This window comes from Ostrea edulis, chromosome 3, assembly GCF_947568905.1.
Source record: "Ostrea edulis chromosome 3, xbOstEdul1.1, whole genome shotgun sequence".
Lineage (NCBI taxonomy): Eukaryota > Metazoa > Mollusca > Bivalvia > Ostreida > Ostreidae > Ostrea > Ostrea edulis.
The window spans coordinates 95,015,521-95,032,606 of NC_079166.1; the positions used below are offsets into that span (position 1 = coordinate 95,015,521).

Here is a 17,086-nt window from a genome sequence, read left to right on the forward strand (position 1 = left end):
ATCATATACAAATATCAAATTCATATATTATAGAATTCATTAAGATATTTGAATTATTCTAATCTTTTAATGTTTCATAGTAGCAATGAAAACAGCAGGTCTTTTATTCTCAGTCATATATTTTATTATATAACAGGGGATATTACATGTACAATTAGTAAATATATATACATCATATATGTAATTGCATGTGCGAGAAAAATGTATACATACATACATAAGTAATTTAACCACAGACATATCCATAAATTTACATTTAATACATTGAATGAATTGAATATGTCCTTTGATTAAATAATCAACAAAGATGGATCCATATGATAATACATGTATTTGTAAAAGAAAAAAAGGAGTTCCATTTCTCATACAAATGATATAGGTAGAAATATCAAAATCAACAAGAGGCCCATGGGCCACATCGCTCACCTGAGTCATCTTGGCCCTGCTGTTTTGATTTTTAAAAGCTATTTTATCAATCTTTATTCTCATGAATAATGTGACCCAAACCTAGCTCTAAAGAACACAACATTACTAAAATGAAATCATATAAGACAAAGATATGACTAGCATGATATTGCTGTTCTGGATAAGACCAAGGTAAAAAGTCGTAGGTCTTGGTATGATATGAAAGACCTTGCCATAAGTAATCAATATACAAAACATAAAAGCCTTATCTAAAATAGTCCTGGATATACTTAATATGTTATACTTTCTTAAAAGTATGTCAAACTCAGAATTCAGGGTCACAAGGTCAAATAACATAATATGATTGATTGTTTTAACTGTTTTCCGCCACACTCAACAATTTTTCAGTTATCTGGTGGTGCCCAGTTTTTATTGGTGGAAGAGAGAACCCAGATACAATGTACCTGGGAAGAGACCACCGACCTTCCGAGAGTAAACTGGGAAACTTTCTCAATTACCGGTGCGAGCAGGATTCAAACCCGCGCCAACCAGAGGTGAGAGGCTCCTCAACAAGATGAAAGGTTTTATCATAAGAAATTCATAATATATAATATATATGAAAGATCTACCTTAAACACAATGTAGTTCAGGACATACTGAATAGGTCAGATTTGTTTTGCCATAAAAATTGTATATACAAGATATGAAAGCCCTAACTTAAATAGTTCAAGAGATATCTTTAAAGAATTTTCCTTTATATCAGCTAGCATATAAAACTTTGACCCCCTATTGTTACCACACCATAACTCCCGGGGAAATGATTTTAACAAACTTGAATATGCACTATGTCAAGAAGGTTTAATGTAAATTTGTGTGCTTCATACTAAATTTGAAAAGAATTCCGTTATTTGAATCGTAGATTGATCGCTGTGCGGTATCTTCATCTTTCAGTTATAGAATTTAGTTAAAAATGTTCAATTGTTAATGTCGACGGACTACAACAGATGCAGATCAATAGCAATATGTCATCTGAGTTTACTTAAGTGACCTACAATTGTATAATTTTTCTAAAGCTTTTGAAAATTGATAATGCTATAAAAGCCTAGTCTGATCCCTTACACCCCATTTCAATAGTTAAGCGTAAAAACAGACTGGCGGGGATGGGGACCAAACTTAAGAAAGCTGTGAGATTAGTTCAATATTCAAACCTACAGTATTTGAATAATAAGTATTTAACCCAACTGGGATGATTTCATCCAAAATATTTCACTAAAAATATTTGTGAGGATATTAGTTCACACAGACATTATGTTTCAAAATGAGTATGAGTATGGAAATGAACTGGGGTTCAAATTGACTGGCTACTTAACATGGCTACATCAACAAAGAAATTGAAATCACTTGAAGCTGTTTTGGGGTTATATGTGGGTTTAGAAAATATTTGAAAGTATGTTTGGAAACAAGTATAGTGGGAAAATATGTTGGGAATTATTTAATATTAAATTCATGAGACATCGATGCAGGAATGCAGTGATAGAGGGACTTAAACATGCACTTTTTTTCTCTGCCATAAATTGAAGTTTTTTTTATAAGGGGTTCATCTGAAGCTCTCTTTTCAAAGAGCTACGGTTCTGCATCTAGTTTTTGAGGAGAAGATTTTAAAAGATTTTCCTTGTATATATTTCACATGTAAAACTTAAATCCCCTATTGTGACCCCCACCCTACCCCTGTGAGCTTTTTACAAACTTGAATATGCACTATATATGAATGTAAAACTTTGATTCTCTATTGTGACCCCACCCTACCCCCAGAGACCATGATTTGCACAAAACAGGAACCTTTCGTGTGAATTCAACTTTCCTGGTCCAGTGGTTCTTGAAAAGGTTTTTTAAATGACCCCACCCTATTTTTGCATTTCCATGATTATTTCCTTTTTGAAGGGTGCATGACCCTTTATATGAACAAACTTGAATACCCTTTATCTATTGATGATGCATACCAAGTTTGATTGAAACTGGCCCAGTGGTTCACTCTGGAGAAGAAAATGAAAATGTGAAAAGTTTATAAACAGACAGACGACAGGCAAAGGTGATCAGAAAAGCTCACTTGAGCCTTTGGCTCAGGTGAGCCAAAAAAGTATACAAACATGTTTAATGTTAAACTTGTTTGTTTTATTGCTAAACAGCTCCATTGCCAGCATCTACCCTTACTGAGCTTCCAGTGTCAGACCTTGATATCAATCATCATCACTCATTTTGACTATCCAGGCCAAATTAATCTTTTTGCAAGGGTGAGGCCTGGCTGTCCTGTCGAGGTTGAAGTTTGTACTTCCACACTTGGCGACCCAGTGGATTGATCCTATCCAATCCTGTAAACTCTAGGTCTTGTTCTAGGATCTCATCCCATGTCAGCTTTGGTCTACCTATGAAGTTCTTTTCTGTTGATAACGATGCATAACATTCTGACAAATCTGCAAAAATATTTAGAGAAGTGATTAGTAAAAGGTCTTCATAGAAATAGCAATAAATGTATAAATAGATAAAAATCATAATTTCTATTTCTACAAAGTAAGTGTTTATCAAATGATCAGCTGTAAATTACCTAGGCTGTGTCAAGCTGAATGAGCTAGTTTGTGCAGAACGAACAAAAATTACACCAAACACAGCGACACCTTTTGGAAATTTTATTTTTACAAACTTGAATCTGCACTACAGAGCTGTATGTCAGGAAGCTTTCATGTAAATGTAAACTGCTCTGGCCTAATGGTTCTTGAAAATTCTCTATACTTATTTGAATGTAAAACTTTGATCTCCTATTGTGGCCTCGGCCAACCTTCCCTGGGAGGCATGATTATGACAAACTTGAATCTGCACTATTTCAGGAAGCCTTTACGTAAATTTGTATTTTACTGGCCTTGTTATTTTCCTACTTCTTGTGAAGATTTTCCCTATATATTTGTACATGTAAACCTTTGATCACCTAGTGTGGCCCTATTCTACCCCAGGGGGTCATGATTTGAACAAACTTCAATCTACACTTGTCCGGAAGCTTTCATGTAACTTTCACATCATCTGGCCCAGTGGTTCTTTAGAAGAAGATTTTTAAATGACCCCACCCTATTTTTGCAATTTTGTAATTAGATCTTCCCTTTGAAAGGGGGTGTGGCCCTTTATTTGAACAAACTTGAAAGCCCTTCACCAAGGATGCTTTTTGTCAAGTTAGGTTGAAATTGGCCCAGTGGTTCTTGAGAAGAAGTCAGAAATGTGAAAGTTTACAGACAGATGGACAACAGGGAAAAAGAATGTTCAACTTCAGTGTTACATGAAAATGTACTTCAAAATCACTCAACAACAATTATAATATTGCTGTATGGAAATTTTCTGTCCAAAGAAAACAATGTAAAAAAAATGATGTAATCTACACTCTACAGCAACATGTGAGAATAATGAACGTGAAATATATATTCTGAAGAAAAAAAAACAAGAGATGTTTGTAAAACACATATGCCCCCCATGGTGCAAAATTGAAAAGGGTTATACACACACCTCATTTAATTGATAGTATTATCATCAATTCAAAATATTGAGCAGACAATATCTTCCTATGTCAAGAGTGAATTGACCATGTGACCTAAAATTCAATAGGGGTCATCTACTCCTTATGCTGTACCAGTGTACCAAGTTTGGTACGTGTCAATCAAACAAATAATTCTTAAAATATAGGAGACAATATATTACTATGTCCAATTCAACTTTTGACCTCAAAATCAATATGGGTCATCCTCTCCTGAAGATGTACCAGTGAACTAAGTTTGATGTCTGTCAAGTAAAAGGGTTATCAAGATATTGAGTGGACAGTATATTACTATGTCCAGTTTGACCCTTGACCTTTGACCATGTGACCTCAAAATCAATAGGAGTCATCTTCTCCTGAATATACACCAGTGTACTATTTAAAGTTTGATGTCTGTCAAGCAAAGGGTTCTGAAGATATTGAGCAGACAGTATATTCCAATGTCCAGGTTGACCCTTGATCTTTAAACATGTGACCTCAAAATCAATAGGGATCATCTTCTCCTGAAGATGTACCAGTGTACCAAGTTTGGTGTCTGTCAAGCAAAGGGTTCTCAAGATATTGAACGGACAGTATATTCCTATGTCCAGTTTGACCCTTGACCTTTGCTCATGTGACCTCAAAATCATTAAGGGTCATCTTCTCCTGAAGATGTACCAGTGTAACAAGTTTGATGTCTGTCAGGCAAAGGGTTCTCAAGATATTAAACGGACAATATATCCCTATGTCCAGTGTGACCCTTGACCTTTGACCATGTGACCTCAAAATCAATAGGGGTCATCTTCTCCTGAAGACGTATCAGTGTACCAAGTTTGATGTCTGTCAAGAAGAGGGTTCTCAAGATACTGAGCAGACATTATATTCCTATGTCCAGTTTACCCTTGATCTTTAACCATGTGACCTCAAAATCAATAGGGGTCATCTTCTCCTGAAGACGTACTAGTGTAACAAGTTTGATGTCTGTCAAGCAAAGGGTTCTCGAGATATTGAACGGACAATATATTCCTATGTCCAGTGTGACCTTTGACCATGTGACCTCAAAATCAATAGGGGTCATCTTCTCCTGAAGACATATCAGTGTACTAAGTTTGATGTCTGTCAAGAAAAGGGTTCTCAATATATTGAACGGACAGTATATTCCTATGTCCAGTTGACCCTTGACCTTTGACCATATGACCTTAAAATCAATAGGGGTCATCTACTCCTTAGGATGTACCAGTGTGCCAAGTTTGATGTCTTTCAAGTAAAGGGTTCTCAAGATATTGAGCGGACATTATATTCCTATGTCCAGAGTAGATTGACCCTTGACCTTTGGACCTGAAAAACAATAAGGATCCTCTTCTACTCATAACTAACCAGGGTTTGACACTAAGGCACGTCCGACCGACCGAGTCTACTAAATGATAGGTCCAGTCGGGTAAAATGTCGATTTACTAGTCCGACTGGTCATGTTGAAAAAATAAACAAGAAACTTTATTTTAAACCATAAGATATCTTATTTTTAACTTTAAAAAATAACTGTAAAGAGTTTGCGAGCAATTTTGAACCGCGTGATGACAAAATCTCTATTTTTAGTTCGAATACATAGTCGCTGTCGGAAGTGATGTTTTACGACATTTACTCTTTGTTAATGGGTGTAAAGTTATATTTCGGATAAATATATATAAACTGAATTTATTTTCATTTGAAAAAAAAACCCAGTTTATTTTAATTGAATATAAGAAAGTGTCTATCACAGGGATCGAAATTAACTTTTTTCACCACTAGCAAATTTTAGCTAGTGGATTATTTTCCAACTAGCAAAATTGAGCTTTTACTAGCATTTTTCAATCGATTACTGTTTTACATGAATTTAAGAAAACAAGCATGTCTCTTTATCAAAATTTTGGGAAAATCTTTTAAAATCTCCTTTAAAGTGCAATAATAAAAATAAGATTGCGAATTCTTTCATTTAAAATTCAATGAATTATCAGACAACATACATGGTGCGGGTCATATGGTACACTTGTGCGGCGTACTCGCTGTCCAGAGATCTACCACCTATTAACAGCATCATGTGGATTGAAATCTTGAAGACTGTTTGCGCCAATTTAAACTATATGTTCAAAACTTTTGGAAATTTCATCTAAAAAAATTCTAGTTGAAAAGAAAACCCCGCGAACTCGAAGTGTATGACTATAGAGTACAGAAGGACACTGCGTGAAATGGTGACACACTGTCATGTGTTGTTTTATATAGACACGGACGAGATCAATATGCTTGCTCTTTAAATCAGACGTCTCTGAGACATCCGAAGTGTGTATGAAGTAGGCCATCGACTGAGATGACCTTGGCCTTAGTTATTTATTCGATCCACGTTTACTTTTTCAATACTTGTATATTCATTCTGTAAAGAGTTTCTATGCACAAGACAAGATTATTGTAAACTTCAAAGTACAGCCAATAAACCGAGGAAATCCGGGAAAAAGATTGGGGTTTTTTCACTCGCAAAAAGTTGCGATCACTTGTGATTTTTTACTCGCAAATTCAATTTTTAACTCGCATTTAGCGAGTATTTCCCCTTAATTTCGTTGCCTGTATCAAATGAATAAATTAAATCGTAAATAGCCATTTTTCGTTGTTGACACATGTGCGGGAATGTCTTGACTTCTCGTCCTCAAGGAAGGATGTTCCGAGAAAAAAAAAGGAGTAGATTGGGAAGTTTGAAAATAAAAGCACCAAATTGAATGACGAGACTAAAGATGTTTTTGAGACAATTAAGTACGTTTTAGTTTAAACTTAACGTTTGTCATTTGAATTAAGTACTTAAATATGGAGAAACCACCAGGGTTTCTTTTCTCTGGAAAGTTGGTCAGGGCTAGTGGATGTAAGGTCAGGTCTAGTAAATATTATTTGAAGTAGCCCGACTGGTCTAGTGCTCAAGAAAGTAAATGTCAAACCCTGCTAACCCACAAATGAAATATCATTATCATCAAGTGAATGGTTCTCAAGATATTGAGCGGACAACACATGGTCTACAGACCGACCGACAGACCGACCAACAGGTGCAAAACAATATGTCCCCTTTTTCAAAGGGGGGCATAAAAATAAACTCCAACCACCTGCCCATTTTTATTTCCAAACAAAGATGAAAATCTAAAAAATAATTTTATGACTAGGCCAAAATAAAAAATGTGTTTGTTTCAGGTCGCCTGCCCGACCCTAAATATATCCACCGACCCTATTAATTTTTTTTCAATTTTCCGATTTCAATTCATCGATATACGAACTATTACCCGAAATGCCAAGACATCAATAATAGTAATATTAAAACTCCATCACATACTGTGTATTTTGTCAATTAAACATTGTGCTCTGAACCCATTTTTTATCTGTTAAACACATTATATTACAACTTTAACTATAAAATTTTCATTGATTCGAAGGCACTTATTTATTTTTATAAAAAAAAAATATTTAAAAAAAAATAAAATAAACCTACCTACCAACCCTTTTTTTTAAAAATCAGAGGCGACCTAAAACAAACATTTTTTTTTTGGCCCTATGTGGCCTAAAATATTTTGTATACTTACTAATTTCAAAACTCGAAAGGAAATGTTATCCATGTGAAGCCATCGTGCTCTGTTCATCCTCTGGGGAAGACAATTAATTCTTTGATTTGCAGTTTGTGTCATGACTACACCATGATATCTTCTAATCTCGTCATACTATCAGAAAGTAATTTTGGCAGTTGGCAAGTGTATCAATGGTGTTACTTCTTCATGATCAGATCTTCTATACTGTGTCATATTCAGCATAAAGTAACAATTAAGGGCTGTCATCTAGTTCTGAGGTACTGAGGAAGGGCTGTTTTTCTCAACACATGGCCTTTCTTCTGGTATTCTTAGGGATACTTTATTCATCTTTTAATTACATTTCCTTCTTGGAGATTAAAAGTTGAAGACCACTGAAAGAAAAAGAAGTGATTTAATGAATTCCATGTAGTTTATCGAATGTGCTGACCAGAATATTATCTAACTGTAGCCCCCCCCCCCCCCCCCCCCCCCCAGCATGCAATGTCATACATGTATCTGAAATAAAAATTAATTAAAATTAAAATCTTCAAATATACAATCTTGTTACACATCTCCTATATTTTTCACTTACAATAACTCTGAATTTTTAATAAGTGCGTCCTTTTGTCCACAAACTTTTAACAACCCCTCATAAACAATTTACAAATATGATATCAGAAATAATAATCTAAAAAATTATCCTGTTGTTCATAGATGCATGCCATCAACATTAAGAGTATAACAAATAACAAAAGCTCTCCTGACATTGTGCCATTCTGAAAGAAATGAGGTGCTTATACCCCCAAAGGCAGGGGGGTAACCCAGAATTGTGTCTAGAGAGCGGAATAATATATTTATGGAATTAACCAAAAAATTAGTAATAATTTTTTTTTAGCTATGAATTCATGTTAAATAAAGTGCACCGCCATGGCACATGATACGCCCGTCACATATTGTTAACAGTATAGATAGTACCCATTAAAACATTTTTTTAATATCACCTTAATTAAATGTCACAGTGACCTTAAAGTAGGATGCGACACACCTTCTACCTAAGATGCATTAGTTGACCAATTTTGGTGATTCTAGGTCTAATAGTTTTCAAGTTATGAGCTGGACAAGTTTTTGCCATATATGGCCATATCTTCTTAATGAAAAGTCACAGTGACCTGGTTTTAATGTGCGACACACCTTCTACCCAAGATGTATCTACAGACAAAGTTTGATGATTCTAGGCCTTGTAGTATTTAAGTTACGGGTCGGACACGAAAAAGCTAACAGACGGACGGACAGACACGCCATACCATAATACGTCCCGTCTTAAGACGGGCGTATAAAAATTGGTCATGGTAGCTCAGTGGTAACACAGTCTTCGACATTAACCAGTGGCCTGATGCCCGAGGCCAGTAAAATCGGGATCGGGCTTCTTAAAATATTAAACCCTGGAGTCCGATGGGCCTGTAAATGTTTTCTTATATGTTCTGTATATATTACAAATAAAGCGTGAGATTGACTCAGACTAAATGTCATGACTTAGTAGTCAAATTTCGCATAGAAAAATTATCAACCATGCTGCCTTTTCTGAAGTATAGGGAGGGGGCTCGTCCGGGAAATTCAAAACCACCCAAGCGTATTTCACAATCACAACCATCCGATAAAAAAACCCAAAATAAACTGTCGTACGAGGAGAAAAAAACGAAAATTCATGCCCCATTGGACCGAGGGCAGTGTTCAAAATTAACCATAGACCGAGTATATGTCAAATGGCACTGGTCTATGCCAACTGTAATTGAGATAGACCAAATTGTCTATGCCAATTTTCTAGATTTAAAGCAATAAAGTTATCCAAGAGGGCCTTGCATGGTCAGTCGACGTCTGATAAACATTATGAGGAAAGGATGATATTACAGAAATGGAAAGAAAATACACTTTCTAAGTATATTAGAAGTAAATGAAAATGTTTTAAATTTGTGTTATTATTTTTTCAATGTTGTGGTCTATGCCAATTCGATGAGGTACGTCTAAGTCATCTTATTTTGGCATAGACCTGTGGTCTATACCAAGTTTTAAATCAATTTTATATTGTCTATAGAGTAGAATCAGCAAATAACAAGAGATCAAATTAGAAAATAAACATTTTGGGCCTGCAAAATATTGTTCGGGCTTGCACAATTATTATACTGGGAGGCCCGAAGGGCCTGTGCTTTACAAAGTTTTTCGTGAAGACTGGTAACAGGATCAAGAAATCATGGTTTCGAGCCATGCTTGTACTTTATTTAGGGTGAAAATGTAGGTAGTAGGTAAATGCTCCATCATCATATTTAGCATTCAAAAGAGAAAGTTGCTGGTCTTTCAGATGAGACCTTTAAACACCACATGCATGCGTCTAAATGTGTGGCACTTCATACTACTGAAATATTATCTACAGGTATTATACTAAAATCAAACATACACATACATGTATATTCATATACATGTTAAAAATCTTAATTATCATTTTAGAATTTTCTTCTTCTGACAAAATGATGCGCAAGTACATAAATGGAAGCTATGCCACTATATGTCATGACACTGTACAGCTTGATCAGTTGATACATCACATAAACAGTCACAGATGTAAACAATCAAGAAAAACTCAGTACACAACATCACCCCTTAATTTTGAATTGTAGCTGAAGATCATTCTGCCAAGATCGAAATGCAGCTTGGCAATGATTAGCGAGGGTTATATTATTCTTAAAAAGTAGATTGAAATCAAAAGTTAACTGCCAAAGTTATCAGGAGACAATAATCCATACATGGTTCGAATTTCCTCCACTGCCACCTAAAGTGCACGTGTAAACCACGCGTGTGACACCACAGACCGACAGGCTACATTGTAAACAAGTAAAATGCATTCAGAGTAATAGTTTTACATATGATATTCTGTTTGGTTTATAGTCTTAGTAGCTACATACCTATGCGGTACACCTGTACCATGTACGTACTGCAAACAGTGCGGCGTAATGTACATTTGCATCCTCGGGGATTTCAACCCGGACAAAGTGGAACATGCCAATCCGAATACATATATATCTTTCGTTTTTATTTTTGCATTTTATTTATTTATCTATCTATGTCATGGCGTTGGGGAAAAAACTTGAAAGTAGGGAGACAGATGAAAAGGGGGATACGGTCCAATCATCCAAAAAAAAGTCCCGTGTGGAGGGGTGGGGGTGGGGTAGATTCCTAAGGACTTGGCGCATATCTATTTGTTTTTAAATGTGAAATTCTATCCAAAATCAATATGAATTTTTAGTATACAGAGTACATTAACTGAAAAGATTAAATTTTAGAAAAAAAATCCAAACAGTTCACGTACTAGATATATCACTTTCATCATCGGAATTTTCAGTAACTCGGGTACTCTGTCGCTTGTACATAACACGATCGGTATGAAACACCATTTAATCAGTCTATCTAATAAAAAACTCATTGTTAATATGCAAAAATTTTCTTTCAACCGTGTTTACTTACCTCAGATGGGCCAACTTCTTTCCCTGGAAAACTCCATTATGATGACATCACAAATTACGTCATTCAAAACAGAGCATGCGCACTTCGAAAGTGTGTAAGCCATGCTCGCAAGGAAAAAAGATGGACGAGTGCTAAATCTTTACACACCTGTTACACACATCTCATAAATCCTGTTAAGTAAACACTTCAGGATTTTGATGGTAGATGAACTATTTAATGATTTTATGCTGATTTTTATAAAAATCCAACTGAACACCACCATTTTCGTGTTCCTTTGACCGACCCCGTGTTGATTTACACGTGTGCCTTCTTATTCACTGGTTCAATTGACAGGGCTTACAAACACACACACACACACACACACACACACACACACACACACACACACACACATATATATATATATATATATATATATATATATATATATATCTGGCGCCGAAGCATAAATGAAGAAGTGGAGGCTGCTGGAATGACATGGGCTGAGCTAGAGAGGATCGCCCAAAACCCTGTATGTTGGAAGAGTGTGGTTGCCCAGGTAACCCAGAGGATTAAGGGAAGTGAGTCAAACCCTGGACATTTTACTCACAAACTGAATAAAATTGCGAAGTTTCATTCTTATAATTTCAATTCATTCACTGTATTAACAATTTCAAACATTTGAATAGTTTCCCCCACTACGTTATTTGTTTTCAGGTGCGTATGAATACATCGCGTTTTCGGATTTACTGATGTGTAAACTCCTCCAGCTTTATTTTTGTCCAATCAAAACAATTGTAATAGATAACATTGGATTATATACATATATCATAAATAACTTAGAGTCAATATATTGTGGAATTAACACTCACCTCTGCGACTGATCGATCGTGAAAAATCAAAAACACCAGATAGAGAAGCGCCGACATCCTGACTGTTCCTCCGTTCAGTCTGAGAGTTCCGACGTTTTATAAACCATGCAAATATTTCAGAATTTTCATATAGCCTCATAACGGAGACGAATTAAATTTAATGACAAACGTTATTTCAAAAATACATCGCAAATGTCATTGAATGACATAATATAATTCAACTTTTTGGTTTGAAATTTTGGTTAACATTCTGTTTAGAATCTATTACTTCACCGCCAAATTAGCAAAATGGGTGGAATTTCAAAAAATGGCGCATAATTTGTTCTCAATTTCAGATCTGGCAAATGTAGATAACAAGATTTACAAATTATTGCTCACTGTGTAGTCACTTTAGAAAGACTGGGCGTATTTAAGCAGGTGTCACGTGATTCATCAAATTGAAGTCGGGAAATATTAACACAACATTTGATGTAACAAAAATATTTCTATCTTTCTTTTTCCGTCTGTTTTATTCATAACCATCTGAATCTCTGTAGAATTGATAAAGGGGGGGGGGGTGTACATGTACATTGTATCATTGCAACTGTATCATAGTTACCATAACTCGTGACAGCTTTAACATAAGTAGTATTAACAAGAGGCCCACAGATATCGTCCATCACTTTTGTGGTAGTTAAAAGTATCACTAGCCCCAAAAGCTGAGAAATCCATGATAATTGTTCTGTTCTGCATATCTAAGGTAAATTCTAATAGTCAGCAGCAGAATAATACGAGATGTGTTCTTAAACAAAAATGTCCCCGATAGTGTCGATACTGATGAAAGACTTTACATAACATATGTTAAATATTAACACCATGGCTATTTTTGACCCACCCTGGAGTCAGAATCCTGGGTTTGCTGAATTCGCTATCTTTGACACTCCGGTACAACAGTCACGTGATTATCTGTGACACTTCCGTATCAATCGAAACTATTCGGTTATTTCCGTAACCGCTTATGGAAAAAGAAGAGCGCGTGATCCGATTGACTTCAGTATATCATTAACCGGTCACGTGGTAGAGTGTTTGATTCGTAACCGGGAGATCGTGAGTTCGGAACCCCGCTCGTGCCATAACCGCGTTAAACATAGGACGTTAACATACGTAGTGATTGCTCCTTCGCCAAACGCTCGGCATTTAGAGGAGAGAATCACGGGCACTTCGGATATGACCTTTTACCTTATCGCGGCAGGCGTTGGCATAATAGACAACCCTCACTGCTGCGTCCGTAAGCCATACGCACTAAACATAGGTCTAAATAACACTAAACATAGGTCTAAACAACACTAAACATAGGTCTAAATAACACTAAACATAGGTCTAAACAACAGTAAACATAGGTCTAAACAACACTAAGCATAGGTCTAAACAACACTAAACATAGGTCTAAATAACACTAAACATAGGCCTAAACAACACTAAACATAGGTCTAAATAACACTAAACATAGGTCTAAACAACACTAAACATAGGTCTAAATAACACTAAACATAGGTCTAAATAACACTAAACATAGGTCTAAATAACACTAAACATAGGTCTAAATAACACTAAACATAGGTCTAAATAACACTAAACATAGGTCTAAAGAACACTAAATATAGGTCTAAACAACACTAAACATAGGTCTAAATAACACTAAACATAGGTCTAAACAACACTAAACATAGGTCTAAATAACACTAAACAAAGGTCTAAATTTGTGGTACTTCACTTACAGCTGGTGATGTCTCAATAGGAGTGAAAAATTGTCGACGGGACGTAAAACAACAATTAATCAATCACTATACCAGTCACGTGTCTATTTGTGACACTGCAGTACCGATATCTCTGTAGTACAACAGTTGTAAGTCATTGTTATCTGTAACAAGTCTTAAGGAGTCTGCTATAGCATGACAGTCACATGACGGGTCGTGTGATGAGTCACGTGATGTCTTAGTATTAAATTAATAGTTAAAAATCCGAGAGCATTGTTTGTGTGTATGCTGTCTTTGTCCTTTAAGAGAATGATGAATAACACGTTTTATGCAAAATTGATCATAGAATCATCCATTCTTTAGAATCATTTTCCCCGATCCTTTCAAAATCTGTAATTTTATCTGTTTTGTAGAAGGATTGCTGGCGTTCGTAATTTTGTTTCGTCAGACATATCAGATATGTAAAAACACAACAGACAGGAGTTTGATATTTAGGAATTAAATAATCTACAAGTATATTTTGTAAATGTGCATGTGTAAATTGTTTCAGCAATTATGCGTGTATGAAATAGTATATTTCATTACCTTTATCCTTTAACTCTAAATGTAATTGCCCGTCAATTGTGCAAAATGTGAAACACAGATCAGTTTGACATTTTCCGTGAAGAGAAATTGCAGGGATCAAAATGTGTTTTCCGAACTACATTTTGCGCATCAGGGGTTCAAAAATAGAATGTATCTTTAAAAAAAAGGAAGTAACGTTTAGCTCTATCTGATCCCACCTCTGGTGTGTCCAGGAGTCCGAGTTTGTCTGATCCCACCTCTGGTGTGTCCAGGGCTCTGAGTTTGCTTAACTCTCTATATTGTATTGCTTATAGGAGTTATGACATCGATCACTGTTCGTTTTCTTCGCCTTTCATAGAACAGCATTGTTTGTTCTCTGTGAGATTATCAACAAGAGGCCTATGACTCTTAATGGCCACCTGAATATTACATAACCACATCGATTACATTAGTAGAACTAAGTCTACATATTTTTGTTATAATTTGTACATCTTTCAAACTCAGGGAACTTTTGTGAAGATATGTGACGTTAATTTGAACACACTTTTGTTTCCCCGCTTAAATGTTATTATGTTGTCAACAAACTTTTCTAACATTTTTTTAATCAGTGACCTTGACCTTGATGACATTTCAGGGTCTCAATAAACTATTATTTTTATTTTCTAACAAACAATCTGCATATATTTCATAGTATATCTTTAGAATATGATATAGAATTACAGAAGTATTGAGTTATGAGAGAGAGAGAGAGAGAGAGAGAGAGAGAGAGAGAGAGAGAGAGAGAGAGCAATGAAGTAATTTGATTCCCTCGGTTCCAAAGGGCATAAGATTTTTCAGTATCACCATTTTTGTAAGAAATAAATTGTGTGTTTCATAGAAGAACTTTAAAAATGATATTGCAAAATGCACACTCAGTTTTTTATCTGTACACCTAATCTCGGTTGAGATTCGGCTCGGCTGAATGTTTGGACTGACGCCTTCACCGAATCTCGGAGCAGTCCTTCATAATGCATGTCTGGAAATTTACTTTCAGCTTTGACCAGTTCTAGCAATTAATGTGCACTTAGGTGACAATGCTGTTCGCTTTAAATCATTTAGTTGACTGTCAAACCAAATCTGTATGACTATTAATGCTGTATTACTTGCCGTCTAACTTCCATAAAATAAACTATCACTTATTTTCCCGTTCAAATGAAGACTTCTACGGCGCAATATTTTATCTCCTAAAATAATTGATGAGTTCCTATAGTTTGTTTTTTAAATTAGCGATATGCAAGTAGGTATGTAGAGATAGAATGTATCAGTAACTAGATAAAGCGGATTATAGGAACCCTTCAATTCCAGGAGGTAAAATATTGTGCCATGGAAGTCTTCATTTGAACAGAAAATTTAGTGCCTATTTCCATTTTGAGATTTTTATACCTAGACGGTAAGCAATACAAAATCAATAACGATAGAGAGTTAGTTTGATAGTCAAATCACTTATCTGAAGTGAACAGCAGTGTCAACTAAGTTCACATTAATTGCTAGAACCGGCCGAAGCTGAAAGTAAATTTCTAGACATCAATTATGAAGGACTGCTCCGAGATTCGGTGAAGGCGTCAGTCCAAATATTCAGCCGAGATGAATCTCAACCGATTTTACTGTACACCTTGCTGTAGAAATATAATACTTTAACCACGGGATTAGAATAGATTGTATACCCTTGTTTTTCTCACGAATGCCTATTACAAAAGACTTCTTTGTAAAGACTGGTTGACAATTTGTTTTTGTTCTAAATAAACTTCAATATCATCTAGAAATAATTGAACACAATTACATTCCCACAAAAAATTATTCGTTTTTAAAAATTGTGAACCAGTCCCTTTAACTTGCGTGATCAAAAGAGAGACTCTACCACATCACTAGAAAAACTACCTCCTTCACGAAACCACAGTTGCTTGGGTTCAGGACCTCACCTCCCATCCGAATAAGCTACATGAGTTGATTTTTATTTATTTATTTATTGAAAATATTTCTAATACATGTCAACAACATCATGCATACCCTTAAAGTCCAAAATATAATTCAAAATAAGCCCTTTTAGAAAAATACCCTCACTGGTTATCCAGTTTGTTTGCAGGGACCGTTGCTATGCACGTTGTTTCTTTGCCAGATTTTCAGCATTAAAGCATCGTCGCAAACCTCTCCCATCTATTCGGACTCCTGACTGTGGCTTGAGACGATGGGATTAAAGAAAACTTTACAAAATTGTATTCATTTTCATTAGCAATCTGATCTACTTGTAGCGGTCAGCCGGGTTCGATTGCCGGTGGCCAGTTAGCTCAGTTGGTACAGCACCTGACTAGAGATTCAGGGGGCCCGGGTTCGAATCCCGGTCTGGTCCGTTGCATTTTCTCCCTTCCCGTTACATACTCAACTCCATCTCACTCAGAGTACACGTTAATATCTAATGTAGAAGAAAAGTTTATATCGTTATTTTCTCGCTGAAGTTCTACCAGTGCATCACTCAGGCGAACTCAGCTAGAGGAATGATATAGGGGCTTTCTACCAGTGCATCACTCAGGCGAACTCAGCTAGAGGAATGATATAGGGGCTTTCTCCTCACCAGGAAAATCATGTTTGAAAATAGCAACCAGTCCATATACATATGTAGACTGATGATGGTTAATTTTAGATGTAATATCATATCGGGACCCTTAGGATAGATTCAGATTTTTTCAAAGTGGGGTGACAGAGTTACGACCAAAGATGGTATTTTTTCTTCTGGTCGCTGACCCCAAAATGACACAAACTGAGCTAATTATTTGTTTAAAATGTTGTGAAAACAACTTAGGGGTGGGCGGTGCTTTTAAACCAATTTCCAGATTCGTAACGAGTGTCCTG

General features: G+C 35.8%; 2 protein-coding genes and 1 long non-coding RNA gene across 3 annotated transcripts in view; 1 reads left to right on the plus strand and 2 right to left on the minus strand.

Annotated features, from left to right (window-relative positions):
• LOC125676816 (endothelin-converting enzyme 1-like) overlaps positions 1-12,026 on the minus strand; it is a 55,828-nt gene extending 43,802 nt beyond the window's left edge. Inside the window, exon 1 of the mRNA XM_048914656.2 lies at positions 11,901-12,026. Coding sequence (XP_048770613.2) covers positions 11,901-11,957 — 57 coding nt within the window. The 5' untranslated portion in view covers positions 11,958-12,026. The remainder of the gene's footprint in view (positions 1-11,900) is intronic.
• On the minus strand, positions 102-8,013 carry LOC130053040 (uncharacterized). The gene is made up of 2 exons (XR_008801483.1): positions 7,552-8,013; positions 102-2,876 (listed from the first exon to the last, which is right to left on the minus strand). It is a non-coding gene; the product is annotated as an uncharacterized LOC130053040 (long non-coding RNA).
• Positions 12,027-15,499: 3,473 nt separating the features above from the next.
• LOC125674386 (DNA polymerase theta-like) overlaps positions 15,500-17,086 on the plus strand; it is a 76,346-nt gene continuing 74,759 nt past the window's right edge. The window contains exon 1 of the mRNA XM_056159564.1: positions 15,500-15,629. The gene's annotated coding sequence lies outside the window, so the exon portion shown is untranslated. The remainder of the gene's footprint in view (positions 15,630-17,086) is intronic.